The following is an 18708-nucleotide window of genomic DNA, read 5'->3' as shown; positions in this document are numbered from 1 at the left end:
CATGTTAGTGAGATATCAAGACTGTCGTATAGATACGATTACTGACCATTACAACATGAATGCAATACAAATTTTAAAAAAATGCAGGTTACGTCATTTAGCATGTCATCTCATAACAAGCCATTTATCGATTATTTAATTACACCACATTATAGTAATGTCAGTGTCACAGCAGTCAGAAACCTACCAAGTTTATTTAACAGTCAAACACGTCAATGAAACACGCAATTTATTTAAGGATCACGTTCATTCATTTTTTACCGTGCCACTTTACAACAGCGGATAAACTCCCACCGTCTTTAACCGAGCGATGGATGCTTCGTAAATGCAATCGCAACACGTCTATTACCTGTAATATACACCTGTAAATGTATTCTGTTGTTTTACTCTTATTCCAAACGACATTTCTTACCTTTGATCAATGAACGAGGATCGTTGAGATGTGTTGCGAGCAGTGCGTTACTTGTTTCGTCTCCCGAAATTTAAAAGTTGTGATTTTTAAAAATTGCCGCATCTCAAACTCGCAACAGCGCCGGAAGACCGTAGTGGCCAAAAATATATTACATCCGTAGTGGTTTAGCACTACCATAGAGAATGAATGGGAAACGGTTTAGGGCCGTTTAGCTAAACAATCCCAGGCTCCCGCGCGGGAGGCCCGGGTTCGATTCCCGGCCAATGCAAGTCTAGTTTTTCTCCTCCTTTGTGTTATATTATATAAAGCATGTTTTACCCAATAATCTGGGGAGGCTAAGTTGTCGAGGCACCTCTCGCTGAGCTAAGGCCAACACGTCGGTTGTGTCTGATGACGATTTTGACCACACATCCTGTGTCGTGTGACACAAACTTTGTGGCGTGTCAGTTGGTCATGCAACTTTTGCAACTGTTTAAAAACTTGAGCTTGTGGAAAGAACTTTGCTTTGGCTTCTGGTTTTGTCTCTTTCCCCTCCTTATCAGCACACATGACACAATATTGTCTGAGTAGCGACCCCTTTGGTTTGGTAGAATACTGCAGCGCCTTAGTGGCAGGTATAAATGGCTGCATCTGTGTGATGACGGCATGGCAGCGAGCAAAGCGACCACTGTAGCTAAATGCTGCCTCAGCACATTTGCGAAGGTGCGAGGAGTGAGAGACAGCCCAAACAGCAGTACCAGGTATTCTTAGGCAAATGCAAACCTCAGAAACTGCCTGTGGGGTGGTTGCCACATGGAAGTAAGTATTTGTCAGATTAGCGTTAGCATGCTGAACGTGTACATCCGCAGGTATTTATTCAAAACTCACAAGACGAGAATAGGACGAAGCTCTCCCGCTGTCTTCGGAACAAAGAAAAAATAACTGTCTCTAAAGCGGGGAGTATCACTGCTACAGCGTTGCTCACAGCCAAGCGGCGTGACCCGGAACTGCACCCGATGACCTGAAGCTGTTTACTGATTATAGCACGAGAACATGTAGATTCATACACCTTTATTGGAGAACAACAATGAAACACCTGATGTGGTAGCCTGAACATCTAACACACTCTTACAGGGAGAGACAACCTGAGACAGCAAAAACGTGTGTGGTGAGCTGTGGTTTCTGGCTCAGCTGCTGGGAGCAGTGGGAAGAATGGGTGTGGTTCTTTGGAGAAGTAGAAAAAACGGAATGTGACAGCATTGCATTATTTCTGCGCAGATGCCGTCCTCCAGATGTGGTGGTGTTTCCACGTTGTGTGGAGGAGGTCAGTGCCTTGGCAAAGGTCTGCCACAAGCACCGCCTTCCCATCATCCCTTTTGGCACTGGGACTGGCTTGGAGGGAGGGGTTGGAGCTGTGAAGGTGAGATATTTGTGTGGTCATACTTTCTCCCACTTAGAACAGTTAACATCTTTAGTAACAACAATAACCAGCAGGATGTCGTCTTGGTAATAACTGTCGTAAGTCTTATTTCCTGTGTTTGTTTGTGTCATCATCCTTCAGGGGGGAGTGTGCTTCAGCTTAAGGAACATAGAACAGGTTCTGGATCTCCACCCAGAGGACTTTGATGTGACGGTGGAGCCCGGTGTGACTCGGAAGGCTCTCAATGCATACCTGCGAGACACAGGCCTCTGGTTTCCTGTTGGTCCGTCAGGATGTTCACAGGGATTCACACAGAAGCATTAAGTCAACACTTTTGACATGAGTGTTCAGTTTAGGGGCGGCAGTCGGGGTCTTTGTGACCGTCATAGCGGCAATAACCAAGAGAACAGCTGCTAGTTATCTTGGCCTGTCAGTACAAGTTGTGACAAAAGATGAAAGAAAAACTACTCCACAGAATTAGTGATGTTGTATGATGTTGAAGCTGATTTGTTAAAAAATATATTGATATTCAGTGTTGGGGAGTAACGGAATACATGTACCGCCGTTACGTATTTAAAATACAAAATATGAGTAACTGTATTCCGTTACAGTTACCGTTTTAAAAGGTGGTATTTAGAATACAGTTACTTTGTTGAAATAAATGGATTACACGGCGGTACTTCCCTGTTTCATATTGTGGCGGGTCAGGACTGTTTGGGTTTTGTTTGACAGCTACGTTCTGTTGTTCCAGGCGGCAGCGTTACGGTTGCCATGGTTACAGGGTGACGCTCTCTCTCTGCGTGTTTCCTGGGTGAGAGAGCGCCTGTTGTTGTTGTTGTGCTAAGCTAATAGGCAGAATGCTACAGGTATAGCTCTAAAGAATGTAGCATCATAGGCAGTGTAGTCCGTGCTGCAGGGAGAATGGACTGCCATACACGTTATGTGTCTGTGAGCGAGGGAGGGAGAAAAAGGAAAAGTACGAGCTGTCATCGAGCAGAAACGGGAGCTGGAAGCATGTAAATATAATAATAACCACTGCAGCCAAGAAGAGAGCCTGACGAGCCCAGCTGTAAGTAGAGATGGACCGATCCGATATTACGTATCGGTATCGGTCCGATACTGACCCAAATTACTGGATCGGATATCGGCGAGAAATAAAAAATGTAATCCGATCCATTAAATATCAAAAAAGCACCTCACAAAACTTGCTACACGGCGTAACTCGGCTCATAACCTTAGCACGTCGGAGCAGTGTGCTCACGTGATAGAGCGGCTGTGTGTATTTGTAGCCTTGCTAGCAAACCAGCATTTCATCTCTGAAGTTTTCCCAGAGAGAAGTAAAGCAAGTGTGTAAGTTCATCTCTGAATGTTTGTAAAGCATTCCCACGTTAAGCTTAACAACAGATATATGGAGCAACTGCCTCTCTCTCTCTCTCTCCTGCTGCTACTTCAATCGTGAAACTGATCAATGATCAGCTGATCGGCTTTTCTGTCGCGAGTCCGTCTCTCTTCTTAGTTTTTGGCCCACTTTGCACCAGAAAGAGGAAACCAGCGGCTGAACAACAGCAGCACACTGAAGTTTGATAAGCTGTTGTTAGAATTTATTTAACCCTCTGATGCATAGTGGTCACTGGAGTGGACAGCTACTAAAACGTACATATCTCTTTAATGCATTGGTTTCTATGGTGGAACTGCATATTAGCCTCTAGAGTGCTCTCTGCTGCCATACTCCATTGAGGTCAATTCAGTGTTCAGTTAGTGCAACTGCAAGTAAATTTCCTCTGAATCAAAGATGGCTGACAAACTGCCACCCCTGCCGACCACTGCTGGCATATCCTGTCAATCCTTCTATGCTAGAAGAGCCCAACAGGTAAAAAAAATATTATGATATGCAGTAACATCGAGGGAAGGATATTATCTGTTTGGAATAAGAAATTGTTATGTCTAATATGTAGAAAACTATGATTAACCATGTGTCCATTGAAGTGGACATCATGCATTACCCACTATATTTTTTTAACATAAGTCATAAACTGCTTCACTGTTTCTTGGGACTGTTTTGGTTATAAGTAAGCATATAATTGTTACATTTATAAGCTACTCATTTAAAATATATATTTCTGTGCAGATCAGCTATAGTTTGAGTTACTATAATAATTATTTTATCATATTTTGTAGACTTCAAATGCAGCAAAGAATAAGGCAGCGTACAGAATAATCCAGGAAATTCCATGCAGCTCCAGTGATGATGAGTTCAGTGATGAGTGTAGTGATGATGAGTTCAGTGATAAGTCCAGTGATGATGAGTGGCTGCCAGAGAAGAACAGAGACATAGGAGCTACTTATGATGAAGACACAGACAGTCAGGATACAGAAAGTGAGAATGATGAGGGGCAGGATGAAGAGGAAAGTCAGCATGATCAGGGAGCTGTGGGAAATGGGCACATGGCACCTGACCATACTCAAGCCCGCAAAAATGTTTGGAAAGTCCAAGACAATGACTTTGATGGAGACTTGCCTCCTTTTCTAGGAGAGTGGAAATTGAATGTGGAGGGGAAGGATCCCATAGATTTCTTCAGACATCTGTTTCCAGCAGATCTAATTGATAATATAACATACAACACCAACTTGTATGCTCTACAAAAAGGGAAAGAAAATCTGTCAGTAACAGGAGAAGAGATGCAGGTTTTTTTAGGGATCAACCTGATCATGGGGTACATTCGGTATCCTAGGGCACGAATGTACTGGTCTAGTGAGGACGGTCTTCGTCTTGGAATAATTGCAAATGCCATGTCTGTAAACAGATATGAGCAAATCCTGAGATACCTGCACTTTGTGGATAACTTGACTTACCAGCCAGCAAACACAGACAGGCTCTTCAAAATAAGACCAATCTTATGTGCTCTTCAGGAGACATTCAAGGCAGCAGCAGACCCTGAGGAATTTCAGTCAGTTGATGAGCAGATAATTCCTTTCAAAGGCCTACTGTCCATCAAGCAATACATACCAAAAAAGCCCAAACCCTGGGGAGTGAAGGTATGGGTGAGAGCAGGAACCTCAGGCTATATGAATAGATTTGAAGTGTACCAAGGCTCTGCAAGTAGTGGTCGCATCAGTGAATTGGGAATGGCTGGAGATGTGGTGATGCGTCTTTGTGATGACATAAAACACAAAAATCACAAGGTGTTTTTTGATAACTTCTTCTGCAGCATTCCACTCATCGAGGCCTTGAAAGACCAAGGGATCTATGGCACAGGTACATGCAGAGCAAACAGGCTGAAGGGAGCAGATAACAAACTCAAGAGTGAAAAACAACTGAAAGAACTGGGCAGAGGAGCTTGTTCTGTTGTCAGCAATAATGCAAACATCACTGTCACACGTTGGCTTGACAGTTCTGTCATCCACATGGTCTCGTCCTGTGCTGGCCAATTCCCTGAAGATGTTGCCAACAGATGGGTCAAGAAGGAAAAAAGGATGATGATGGTCCAAAAGCCCTTCTCTGTGGCCCTTTACAATCAACACATGGGTGGGGTTGATCTTGTTGACCAATGTCTGGCAATGTACCCCCACAGACGTCGAAACAAGAGGTGGTACATTCGAGTGTTTTTTCATTTTTTGGATGTGACCATTGTAAATGCCTGGCGCCTCTACCAGATGTCTGGTTTGGAAAAGATGAGACTCCTCCTCTTCAAAGCATCTGTGGCTCGTGCACTGATAAATAGTGGCACCCTCCAGCAATGCAAAAGAGGAAGACCCAGTGGGACCCCACAACCCGTGAAGCGGAGAGCAGTCAGCAAAGTAGCCCGTGAGGTCAGGTTTGCCACAGGATATCACTGGCCCCAACTGATCGAGGTGAAAAATGCAAACAGATGCCATGATGTTGCGTGCACACGGAAGACCAAATACATCTGTATGCAATGCTGTGTGCCATTGTGCCCTGGATGCTTTGCAAACTTTCACACAGCCTAGGTGTGATGAACATCAGAGATGCAGAGACTAAGATGTCAGTTTGTGTTTTCTTCCAGCATGCTATTAAGTGCTTGGTAATACTGTCCTGCATCGTTGTAGAATTGTGTAGACTCAAAAATGTTTCTCTTGTTGGAGATAGTTTGCCATATTCAGGTGTAGGATTCACGGCTGGAACTGTTGATTGGTTTTGTTATTTACGCCTAAACATTGGGGCTATATGAGTTGAAAGTTCCAAAAAATTGCTGAGATGTTTTTCAAAGCATACAAGCAAACAAGTGCTTGTATATTTACAATAGAACACAAGATAATTCATTTTTACAATAAGTTCACAGTATTTCATGCTAAGTGCTTGGGCGCATGTAGTCCATTGGAGTGGACAAGTCTATAACTTTATAAAAAAAACATATTTTTGGAAAAAAAGAGTTGAACATTTTTTTTCATGTCCTGAGAAGAATAAAAGCACTTAAGAAAAAAATCTTGATCAAGGCTTTCATAATTCATGCATCAGAGGGTTAATATTATTTCTACACCAGGATCTTTTTCTACAGCTGACGTAACTGTGCAGGGGCGGATCTAGCAAAGTTTAGCCAGGGGGGCCGATAGGGCATGAACAGGGAAAAGGGGGCACAAAGACATACTTTTCTTTCTTATTCTCATTTAAAATGTCGAGCTTTTAATAAATAATTATCTGAATCTTACACCCAAAGTTTTAATCTGATGTGAAATATATAGAAGTCCATTACTGTATATAGTAACTGTTAAGTCTAATATACCCTAGTAAGCTATACTACTTTTTCCTTTGGGAAGATACCATCTGTGCAGTCTGCAATTCTGTTGAAGAAAGATGTTGAATCTATTTAATTATTGTAGAAAAATAATTTATTTCTGTGCATTTTCCCCCCTGCATCAAATTAAATTTGATTACATCGATTAAGCATCATGAGGTGGAGGGTGGTTCCCTATTTTTTTTTTTTTTGCTGGGAGTTTGCAACCCTATTAGTTAGGTTGCTTACTCTTTAAAATACCAGAATAGGGAGGATGGAGTAGGTTTAAGTTTATTAGATTGATAAGTGTTGCTGAACTATGAAATATAGTGCAGTGTATTTTTTACATACAGGTATAACAGAATAGCTTTAGTGTTATTATTTATTTAAACTTGAGTATAAACTTATACAAAATGCAGCAAGATATTAAAAAAAAGTTTTCTTGATTAAAAAACGCACTATATCGGATTCATATCGGTATCGGCAGATATCCAAATTTATGTTATCGGTATCGGACATAAAAAAGTGGTATCGTGCCATCTCTAGTTGTAAGTAAGCTATTAAGACTCGACTGTACACCGTGTTCGTGTTTTCCTCTGAAACAATAAGTTCTGTTGGAGCAGCCTTTCAACGCCTCTCTCTGTCTCTCGCTAGCAAAGTTGACCCAGACAACAAAGTAAAGCTAGTTTTCGGCTACGAGCCGACACGAACCCGACGTATTAGCCAGAGGTCCCTTTACTACGGTTCGGAGCCGCGGACCTTCAGTAACAGTAATAAATCACAGCAATAGTACATTCATGTAGTTGTAAACAGCATGATAATATATTAAGTAATCCAAAGTATTCAGAATACGTTACTCTCATTGAGTAACGTAACGGAATACATTACAGAATACATTTCGGGGCATGTATTCTGTATTCTGTAATGGAATACATTTTAAAAGTAACCTTCCCAACACTGTTGATATTATATAATATAATAATATAATGTGATGATAAAACCCCAACTATGATGGTAGTGTTAAAAGATGATGAAGAATACCTAAATAATACTTCAATGCAGGATGTTTTTAGGGTTTTTTCACATGCACAGGAATCTTTGCTTCTCTGTAAACAAGTACAAGAGAGTAGGTAGCAGCCAGGTACTGCTAATCAAGTGCACTTGATTAACTGATCACCAGCAACTGTGAGCATGTGCTACAGGCCTCAGTTAGCATGTTAAAATATTAAAGTTCATGACAGCTGCCCTCTTATTCACGGTTGTCCCAAGTTGTAAATATCTGGGTTATACAAAGTTACTGTCAGATTACAGATGTGTCCTTTTTTAATAATTGACCCAACCCTGGTTATGTGCTTTGTTTGTCTCAGATCCTGGAGCTGATGCATCTCTGTGTGGTATGGCTGCCACCAGTGCATCAGGTACTAATGCAGTGCGTTATGGGACTATGAGGGAAAATGTTATAAACCTGGAGGTAGTGTTGGCTGATGGGAGCATCGTACACACTGCCGGGAAGGACCGCCGTCCCAGGTACTCACCAGCCAAATGTGATGTATCGTTATGATCTTGAAAGCCTCTTACCTTTGCTTCTGTCTTGGTTTCTCTCCTCAGGAAGACGTCAGCTGGCTATAACTTGACAAACCTGTTTGTAGGCTCAGAGGGGACCCTGGGGATCATCACTAAGACCACATTACGCCTCTATGGCATCCCAGAGGCCATGGTGTCAGCCGTCTGCTCATTTCCTTCCGTCCAGGCCGCTGTAGACAGCACAGTGCAGACACTACAAGCTGGAGTACCCATCGCTCGCATCGGTGAGCAGGAAACTTGGAAATAATGCAAAATAACGGCACACTGTGATGCAGAGGGCTCAATGTTAAGGGATAATTCTGGATTATTTTGAACTGTTAAATACGTATTTGCCTAATGATGTTAGCAAAATGCACTCAAAAACAAACATTTCAAACATTGCCAAAGTTTCACAGAGTAAGGTCTGTGTATCAAACGTTGAGGGTCCAGTACTCTAATGTAGAAAGTTCAAAAAACTGATCACTTAAATATTCCTTATTTATGCGTTTCTCTCAATTCTATTATTCCCATCATTATCTTCACTGTAAACGCATTGTTTCCTCTCTTAGCCTCAGTCGTGGAGAAAACAGACACATAAAGATTTATAGACATAATGAGGAAGAGACAAAACTTTATTGCTCTTTTCAGAAACGTAATTTTTGCAGTGGTAGTGGTAAAACGGTCTCTGAGTCTGACCTCATTAGCTGTTTCTGGGTCCAAAGTCAAACAAACACTGTGGCGTCACTGAGAGTTACAAACTTTAATAAAATGATCAGTGTAACAATTAGGTTTAACATCCAGGCATCCATGAAAACAGGATTGAACAGAGTTTAAAGTTAGCAGGAAGTTAGCTCACTAGATTCCATCTAGGGCTGCCACAATTAGTCGACTAGTCACGATTACATCGACTATCAGAATCGTCGATGACTGATTTAATAGTTGACGCGTCGTTTGAAGCTTTGCAAGATCACAAAAGACGCAGAAATAAGTAGTAGGATTTAAGAGTGTAATAACGGACTGAAACAGAAGATGGCAGCACTGCATGTACAAGGATGCCAGCTGCCGTTAAACCCCGAAGAAGAAGAAGCTGTGTCCCAGAATTCATAGCGCAGCGCAGCTCAGTTTCCAACAATGGCGGCAGCTAGTTAGTTTTAATATTACTCTTATTGTTCTTTCTGGGTCACAAAATAAACGTTTAACATATTTTCAGGCGAGAATGTAGCTGTGTAAACCTCAAATATCTGCTCAGTTTATCAAGACACCACATATTTTCAAAAGCGCTCCGACGTTTTCGGAGACGTCTGTTAGCCACTAGCTCGATAGCTAGCCGGGGGCTAGGCTAACTAGAGCCGTGAGAACACCGGACACCGGGCAAATCGTTTTCAAACCCACCGCCGTCTTTCACTACTCAGGTTAAACATATATAAGTCACTTAGATAACTTAAAAATGTTATTGTTTGGCTTTTTTAGTATTTTATTAGTTCCTGAGTAAATCGGTTTGGCTGAGATTAAAGTTATAGTTTTTACACAGCTGAATAAAGGTCAAGCAGACAGCTGATTATCAGAAGTGTGAGATGCTGGAGAATTTACTCCGGTGTCCTGTTATATTTTAGATAGCAAGGAGTTTATTAAACTTCACCGAAACAAACTATCATCTTGTCTTTATTTTTAGTTAGCACATACCTTAAACACTTAAAGCTGTAAGCTAATGATAGTTATATAAGAGCAGATGCTGCTGATGCAATAAGCTGTACGTTTTATGTCCAATGGATGATGATCTGATTAATCGACTAATCGCAAAAATAATCGGTGACTAGTCGACTATCAAAATAATCGTTTGTGGCAGCCCTAGTTCCATCTAAACATGATTTAGCGTGTTCTGACTGAGGGATTTCTGAAAAATTCAAACGTACAGCTCTGCTATCCAACATAAATGAAGACAGAAAACTAAACAGCAGTGATGTTTGTAGGGTTACTGAAGTTTGGCGAGCTGGTATATAATGATGTGCTACGTGATCACTAGTGACACAGCTATGTTAGTGTAAAAACACAGTAATGCTGGAGGATGAACGCAAACTTTTTTCCACTCGTTAACGTGAGGGTTCCCGATGATTAGGGACAAATGCAATCGCATGGCAGGATGCTGTAAACGGACCAAACTTCAGTCAGGAGAACAACTGAGATAATCCATCCACAATACGAGGTTAGTCATTCATATACTGCTGCATGAGCCGGGCTGTAGTTGCATTGAAAACTGAGCTTTAAAATGTATAGTGGTAATAAACCCCGAGAGAGGCCGACAGTGATCACTGACTGTTTTTAGGGGCTTGTTGAAGATTAAATAGAACAAGATACAAAACATTAAAACGTGTTAAAATACAGCAGCCTTAATAAACGCAGAGTAGTTTAGGACCTGGAGGCAGGGCTCATACAGCATCACTTAAAGACCGACTCAGGAAGAATCCAGGAGGGAAGAATTTATCCTCAAACTAGAGATGAAAATGAGATCAATACCAATTATTGACAGCTGGAACCTACGCAGCAATGATGCAAGTGAATGACTTTAGATTCATCTTAGCTACATTTCCTTTAATCGTGTGTTTGTCCTGTGTGTGTGTGTGTGTGTGTGTGTGTGATCCAGAGTTTCTGGATGACGTGATGATTGATGCGTGCAACAGGTTCAGCTCTCTGTCCTACCCCGTGACCCCAACTCTGTTCCTGGAGTTCCACGGCTCAGAACAAAGCCTGGAGGAGCAGGTCAAAACAACCGGTGTGTGCTGATATCAGACCAGATGTTCTCCCATTAGATAAAGCAGTTTCTGAAAGATATTGAGCTTTAGTGTTAGTTTTAGTTAGTTTCCCAGATATGACCAGGACATGAAAAGTAAAGTCATGAAGTCAGTGAACCATTTGTAAACATCTCAGGGTCCTCGGTTTTGTTGTAGACTGTCGTAGATGTTAACAGTAGTCACAAATATTTGTCTGTGAGAGGATGTGTCCAACAAAGCTTATTATTATTTGTAAACTGGTTGGTCCATCCACTGGATCTCAGGACAGTGCTTCTGAAAACTGCTTAACATTCACATAACAGTAGTGTTGTGGAAGTGGGAGCAGATTTTCTCTCTTTGGTTAAAGTTTGGATGTAATGTGATTTATTGAAAGCAAGCAAACTCCCATTGAAGGTCAGTGTGTGTGTTTCTACAGAGGACATCACTCAGAGTAACGGAGGGTCAGACTTTCAGTGGGCTCGCGATACGGAAACACGGAATCGGTTGTGGAAAGCTCGTCATGATGCCTGGTACGCTGCTCTGGCTCTCAGACCGGGCTGCAAGGTAAACAAAGTCACCTGCTTCAGAGACCGGACTTCGAGCATGATTTTCTCTGTAGGTCGATTATTTTCATTTCCATCAAACAATGTGGCATCCTTTCTTTCCTAACAATACCCAGTCCACATCATTATAGACATCCAGCACGATTTTTTTCCATTGAGGCCTCAAAGTGTTCCTTTAATTTTTGAGCAGTGAACTAAACAGTGCGTGGTCGTATCTTATTGGCTACTGCAGTTCTTGTTTGTGTCCTGTTTGCTTGGTATCTTGAGGTTAGAGGGTCCTGCCTAGGGATGGGTACCGGTATTCAGTGCCATGATGGCACCGGTTCTGACATAAACGGTAGTAACCAGACCGAAAAGCAGCGCACATTTCGGTGCTTTTTTCCTGAGCTGTGATACACTTTAGATTCTAGCCAATCATTTTACGTTTCCGAGGATAGTAGGCGGGTCCAGGTACGTACGTTCTTTTAGAGCAGAGCTACAGATTAAAAACGCCCAAGACGAATCGGTCAAAGTCTGGCTGTACTTCACAGCAAAAGATGAAAACTCAGCAGCTGCAACAAGTGCTTTAAGGTGATACTGTGATACTGTCAAAGGAGGTAACACCTCGAATCCGATGAAACACCTGGCGACGCATAGCGTTTTTTTAAAAGCCGAGAAATGCGCCGTATTTGATAGCTTGCTGCGAGACCTCACACCGAGCACATCTACTGCGGGTGTGGTGCCTGTTATCGGACCCGGAGTTAGCAACATCCCCCAAAAACCCGAAGAGTAGAGTCCTGGCCCCTAGCCCTGCCAGTGTAGCAGAAATGATGAGGATGATGATGCAGCAGCAGCCGTTCTTCTCTGCGTGAGTAGCTTAATGTTGTTCGTGTGTAATTTACGTTGAGTAGGCTAACCACGTTATTACATTAATGCATGTAAGGTGAACTAGCAAACATCATCATAGCTACATGCGGCTGTCTTCTTGTTTGATGGCAGATACTCCCTTCACCCTGGCCAAAAAGGCTAAAATGACCAAAGAAAAAGTGGAAAACAGTTAAACATGAGAGGTTTTTGGACAAAGTTTGTGTTTTTTCCATTGATTAAGCACTGCTTCCAGCCAAGAGTGATACCATATATGCCCCATAGCTGCAGAAAAGGCTAACATTGTTATCTTTTTACAAAAAAAACAGCTGAACATGAGAGGTTTTTGGACCAATTTTGTGTTCTCCATTCTTTAAGCACCGGTTTGAGCACCGTTTAAGCACCGGCACCGTTTCAAAAGTACTGGTTTGGCACCGGTATCGGATAAAACCTAAACGATACCCAGCCCTAGTCCCGCCCCTAATAAACTATGGAAAAGGGAAAAAAATGTGTGAGTCTGTGCTGTGCCTTGTTTCTCTCCTCTGCTGTTTCACCTCGTTTGTGGAATAAAGAGGTTTAATCATATTTTGACAGTTTGATTTAAAACCCACTGTGACAGAAAAGAGTGTAACCGTCCAAACATTTATGGAGCTGACTGTACACTAAAACACCTTTCCTCGGCACTAACACTAAGGAAGGTAAAAAGAAGAAGGTGTATTACAGCGTGAGAGGGCTCTCATGTTGGGCAGATGTAATATTACACACAGCCTGCAGTGTGATATTATTATAGCTTATCACTGCTGTGTTGGATATGTTGCCTTTTAATAGTGAGGCTTTGTGTGACAGCGCTGTGCTACACTAACACAGTCACTGCTCGGAGGCACTTTTATGTCTCACTGAAGATTGCACAAGACACCTGCTTGATGCCTTTCCAATATCGTGACCTTATCTTCCCTGTGTGTGTGTGTGTGTGTGTGTAGGCCTACTCTACAGATGTGTGTGTTCCTCTGTCTCGACTGCCTCAAATTATTGTGGAGACAAAGGAGGACCTGATTGAGAACAGACTTACAGGTGAGCACACATCCACTTGACTTCACGGTGAAAGCGCACCCACAACTGAATTTTACACCATGTTGTTCATTCAAGACACTTGAATCTCTCTTATTTCTCAAAGCATTCATCCTTAATGTTAGAAATTATTTTCTTTTCATAAATTTCTTTTATTTTTTCTATCTTTTTGGGATTTCAGTGAACCAGTTTGAGTTCACTGACCCGTGTGGTGGAGTAGAGAAGCTGCAGGAAGGTTGATTAAAACGTGTAGTTTGAGGTGCATATTTTAACTAAGGGACGCACTTTGAGGTGTAAGGGATCAATGAATGAGACTTAACTCCTAATACTACAACTTTTAAATACAGGAACTCTTGTTAAGCTCCAGGATGTGGGAGTCATTCTGTTGTAATTTAAAAATGCTTTTACGACATAGATCCACTTTGTTTCAGCTTCATCTTTACTGTGAGCAGTGTTGGGAAGGTTACTTTTAAAATGTATTCTATTACAGAATACAGAATACATGCCCCAAAATGTATTCTGTAACGTATTCCGTTACGTTACTCAATGAGAGTAACGTATTCTGAATACTTTGATTACTTAATATATTATCATGCTGTTTACAACTACATGAATGTACTATTGCTGTGATTTATTACTGTTACTGAAGGTCCGCGGCTCCGAACCGTAGTAAAGGGACCTCTGACTAATACGGTGGGTTCTGTGTCGGCTGGTAGCCGAAAACTAGCTTTACTTTGTTGTCTGGGTCAACTTTGCTAGCGAGAGACGGAGAGAGGCGTTGAAAGGCTGCTCCAAAGGAACTTATTGTTTTTGGAGGAAAACACGAACACGGTGTACAGTCGAGTCTTAATAGCTTACTTACAACTGGGCTCGTCAGGCTCTCTTCTTGGCTGCAGTGGTTATTATTATATTTACATGCTTCCAGCTCCCGTTTCTGCTCGATGACAGCTCGTACTTTTCCTTTTTCTCCCTCCTCGCTCACAGACACATAACGTGTATGGCAGTCCATTCTCCCTGCAGCACGGACTACACTGCCTATGATGCTACATTCTTTAGAGCTATACCTGTAGCATTCTGCCTATTAGCTTAGCACAACAACAACAAAAAGGCCTCTCTCACCCAGGAAACACGCAGAGAGAGAGCGTCACCCTGTAACCATGGCAACCGTAACGCTGCCGCCTGGAACAACAGAACGTAGCTGTCAAACAAAACCCAAACAGTCCTGAACCGCCACAATATGAAACAGGGAAGTACCGCTGTGTAATCCATTTATTTCAACAAAGTAACTGTATTCTAAATACCACTTTTTTAAACGGTAACTGTAACGGAATACAGTTACTCATATTTTGTATTTTAAATACGTAACGGCGGTACATGTATTCCGTTACTCCCCAACACTGACTTTGAGGAACTGAAATTATTAAAAAAAGGTTATTAACTCCAACTTTTTGTGTATATTGATAAAACATCAGCCAATAAAGTATATCTTTATCAGAATATATAAAATCCAGTGTTGAATAACAACAGGTACTGTCTGTAAGGCTCAACTGTGTCAAAACCACAAACCGTAAACATGTTTTTTATTTTGGGAAAGAGAATAAATTCACAGGAACCCCGACAAGTAAGCTGGGCAGGAATTATGTTGGAGAACCCGATTAGCTCTCACACCACTGATCACATCTTTTTGTTTTTAAACCGACAAAACTAAAACAAGACTCAGATGCGCTGATGCATCAGAAGAGCACAGAAGAAGAAAGTGATGTAAAAAACAGATGTAATGTGGATGGCTTCTGCCCTCAGGTCCCATAGCAGGCCACGTGGGCGATGGGAATTTCCACTGTCTGATGGTGGTGGATCCAAACGACCCCGAGGAGATGCACAGAGTCCACCTGTTCACTGAGAGACTGGCGAGGTATGGTGTCACCTCGCACTCACTCACAAATCTTCTACCAATCACTTGTTTTTCTGGAAGATCGTCGCCATCGAGCCGTTCACTGCTTCAGGGTTGACGACAACAGGATGTGAGGACACGGTTCATATCTGTGACTCATTCATACAAATAAATGTACAGTGTTTAATCAGCAGACATTTTAATCTAGTTTGTCATTTTTATTATGACAAACCTACAGTAAGCAGACCTCACTCTAACTCGAGTCACTGTATGGACATATCTGATAGGTAATACTAGGGATGCACCGATACCACTTTTTTGGAAACGAGTACGAGTACTTGCATTTCAGTACTCGCCGATACCGATATCGAGTACTTAATAAAAACATGATTTAAATTTGCAGGTAACAGCTTTAGTCCTATAATTTAACAAAAACAACAAAAACAAGGGACTAGTTTGGAATTAAGAACATTTATTTACAATGAAAAGCATGTTGTATGCAACATATTACAGAATAAATAATTATAAAAAACAAAATTTAATTTTAAATTTGTTCGTCTGTTTCTCTGTTTAGAAGTCTCACTAGCACAGTCACAGCTGGGATGACATCAGAGGCTAGTGCGTTGTAGCTGCTCACTTTTTTAGTTAGTTCCTCAAAGGGGGCGAGGATGGCAACAGGCAATCGTCTCCATAAGAGCCCATTGGTGAGCGGTGAGATAGTCAGGGAGTTCGTGCTCGGACACGCCCAGCACTCGCTTTTGCTCAATGAGGGACTGGAGCATGTAATACGTGCTGTTCCAGCGCGTCTGTACGTCCTGCTGCAGTCTCTTTATTGGCTGGTTGAGCTGTCCCTGAATGTCCTCGAGGCGGGAGTAGGCTAAGGCAGAATGTTTAAAAGGCCCAACTATTTTCTGTCCCACTGCTATAGCATCAGCTATGCTGCTCTGTGCTAATAAGCGTGGGTAAATAAGCGTGGGTAAATAAGCGTGGGTAAACTCTTTGTACTCGTTGTCATGTTGGGATTTTGGTGCTTGATTAAATTACTTGTGTTAAATGCGCTACCTTTAGAGCCTCTGGACAATTTCGCTGAGCACAATTTGCAGTCCGCCTTTGTTTTCGCGTCTTCGTTCACTTTGAAATAGTTCCACACGGCTGACTTGTCTCGCCTGCCCTTCTCTCAGCTCTGAGCTGCAGCCGGGGCCTGGGGGCGGGCACTCGGGGCCTGGGGGCGGGCACTCGGCGCCTGTGATTAACCCCTTACATGCCGGTCAAACATAGACAGGTCTCAGACCGTGGTATCGTCCTCGGTATCGGGGGACTTTTAACGAGTCCGAGAACTTTAGAAAATGTGGTATCGAGGCCGATACCCGATACCGGTATCGGTGCATCCCTCGGTAATACAGTTGTCCAGGAAGTTAAGCTGCATCCATTTGAGGCGACTCGCACTTGACACGCTGCTTTGAAGCTGACGGTTGGTCACTAGCCTGTCATATGTTGTCCACCCTCTCATGTTTTAGTCAAAGTTATCCCGCGCCCCCACTGGTAGTTGCGTCAGGCGCTTGCCTTGAAGTTAATAAAAGTTTATCTTGTAATGTGTGCAGTTCTCATTGCCAGTATTTTGTTGGCTATCTAATATGGCCTCTGGTATCGTTGTGCATGGCTTCCTATGTGGACTCTCCCACACAGCACATACAGTTCATGCCCACATGGACCATCTTCAAGTAGAAACCAGCCCTGCATTCTGTGCAGCTCGAGGAGAGACTTTAAAGCTCCGCCCACCCCCGTGACTGAGCTCGCAGATGTCGTTAACGTGATCAAAGTGATAAAATGATTACAGAGTAATCTTGACTGTTTTTAAGGTGCATCTGAACGAACACTCCTCTGAAAAGGTTATTATCGCATACAGCAGTAATCAGCTACATGATAACACTGTAAAATTACCATTAAAAAACATTTATTGTACTAGCAATGACAGCTGCTGTAATGTTTTATTTATACTTCCTTCAGATCCCATCAGACAGACACACACTGTTACTGAATACCAGATGTTCTTACTAACAGTAATCTCCTTTTTTTAAGTCTTATTGGTTGAGCGCGTATGCCTCATGTACCTGTCAGGCAGCCTGGCCTCACTGCTCCATTTTAGCAACTTTCCTTGTTATTACCTTCATTGTCAGTCTCTCTTCAACACGTTTCTCTTCACCCTAATCCTCCCCACACTCGCCGTAATCCTCCTTACTCCGCTTGCTTATCTTCAAACAAATTCCTCCCCGTTGGTATCGCGCTCTAGCCCATCTCTCTCGGTTAATATTGATTCCAGAGGGCCAAACGTTTAAGTCTTGGGACTTGCAAAGGCTTGTGGGCTGTCTTTCTATAGATGGAGGGTTTTAGCAATACAATCTTCTCAAAATCTGTTTTCAAAGACTTTAAACACCACCAGCTATGCCAGGGTCAGGCTCAGACCACAGAGGGTAATGGCATAGAGGATTAGATGGAAGAAAGCCACAGCTCACCTGAATTAGACCTGAGCGAAGGCAGCGGAGACTCCAATGCACGAAACAACTCTAACTCCCGTCCTTCTCCTTTTAAGCCATCTTTCTTCTGATTGGCTGCCCCTTTTCCAACAGCAGGTGGGTGGGGCTTCTGTGCTGTGGACCATGAATTGGCCATATTAACCCTTTAAAACCGGTCGGAGCGGGCACGCTCTGTTTTGCGTAACTATTTCTAAATCCCGGTAGCTCTGCAACCACGTAAGCTAGCACAATCATTTTTTTTGCATATGAAACCGGAGGAGTTGTACTTACATCTTATGCCATCAGCTTGTCCTCGGTCACAGTTTCCTTCCACATATAGCTTTGCAAAAACTGCATAAAAAGCGCTTGCAGCAACAAAAACATAATATTCCAGAAACACGCTTTGCCGATCCGATCAGCTGTTCATAACACTTCCTAGGTTGGAATAGACGTCAGCGCGAACTTTTGCATGTCCGCCATTACCTGCCCGAAACTGGAAGTGACGTCATTTTCGCGGAAATGTAGTTTTTTTACCATCAGGGCCTCATGAGCCTATACTGGTGTTTTTAAAAGTTATGTTTGACATTATGACTTTCTGTGTCGTTTCTGGGATGCTTAGGACTCATATTGCACTGCTGGAAATAGTTTATTTTGATGCATATGCTGCTTTTTTGCAAATTTGCATTATAATATTTATTTTCGTTTTTCCTGCAGTGTATAAAAATTGGTGTATTTCAAAAATAAAACTATGAAGACACTCAAAATAAATTTCCTGTGGTGGGAAACTATTTTGTGCAACTTTTTTGTATTTACAGTTTTGAGGGATAAGCCTCTTAAATTTCTCTAACTAGAAATATATGTTAAAAAAAACAAACGATTTTCATTATTTTTGTAGTTTATTGCACTTTTTTGCAATTTATGTACAGTGGGGCAAAAAAGTATTTAGTCAGCCACC

The 18708-nt window shown here is 42.2% G+C and overlaps 1 protein-coding gene across 1 annotated transcript in view; it reads left to right on the top strand.

Annotated features, from left to right (window-relative positions):
* The window catches only part of ldhd (lactate dehydrogenase D), a 57110-nt gene that overhangs the window by 35704 nt on the left and 2698 nt on the right, over nucleotides 1-18708 (top strand). Inside the window, exons 3-10 of the mRNA XM_087844145.1 lie at nucleotides 1670-1811; nucleotides 1953-2094; nucleotides 7912-8071; nucleotides 8153-8352; nucleotides 10749-10877; nucleotides 11312-11439; nucleotides 13262-13352; nucleotides 15150-15261. Coding sequence (XP_087700271.1) covers nucleotides 1670-1811; nucleotides 1953-2094; nucleotides 7912-8071; nucleotides 8153-8352; nucleotides 10749-10877; nucleotides 11312-11439; nucleotides 13262-13352; nucleotides 15150-15261 — 1104 coding nt within the window. The remainder of the gene's footprint in view (nucleotides 1-1669; nucleotides 1812-1952; nucleotides 2095-7911; nucleotides 8072-8152; nucleotides 8353-10748; nucleotides 10878-11311; nucleotides 11440-13261; nucleotides 13353-15149; nucleotides 15262-18708) is intronic.

This window comes from Neolamprologus brichardi, chromosome 7, assembly GCF_056152115.1.
Source record: "Neolamprologus brichardi isolate AB-2024 chromosome 7, ASM5615211v1, whole genome shotgun sequence".
Taxonomy (NCBI): Eukaryota; Metazoa; Chordata; class Actinopteri; order Cichliformes; family Cichlidae; genus Neolamprologus; species Neolamprologus brichardi.
Note: the sequence above shows the minus strand (reverse complement) of the source record. Positions and strands in the feature narration are given on the sequence as shown.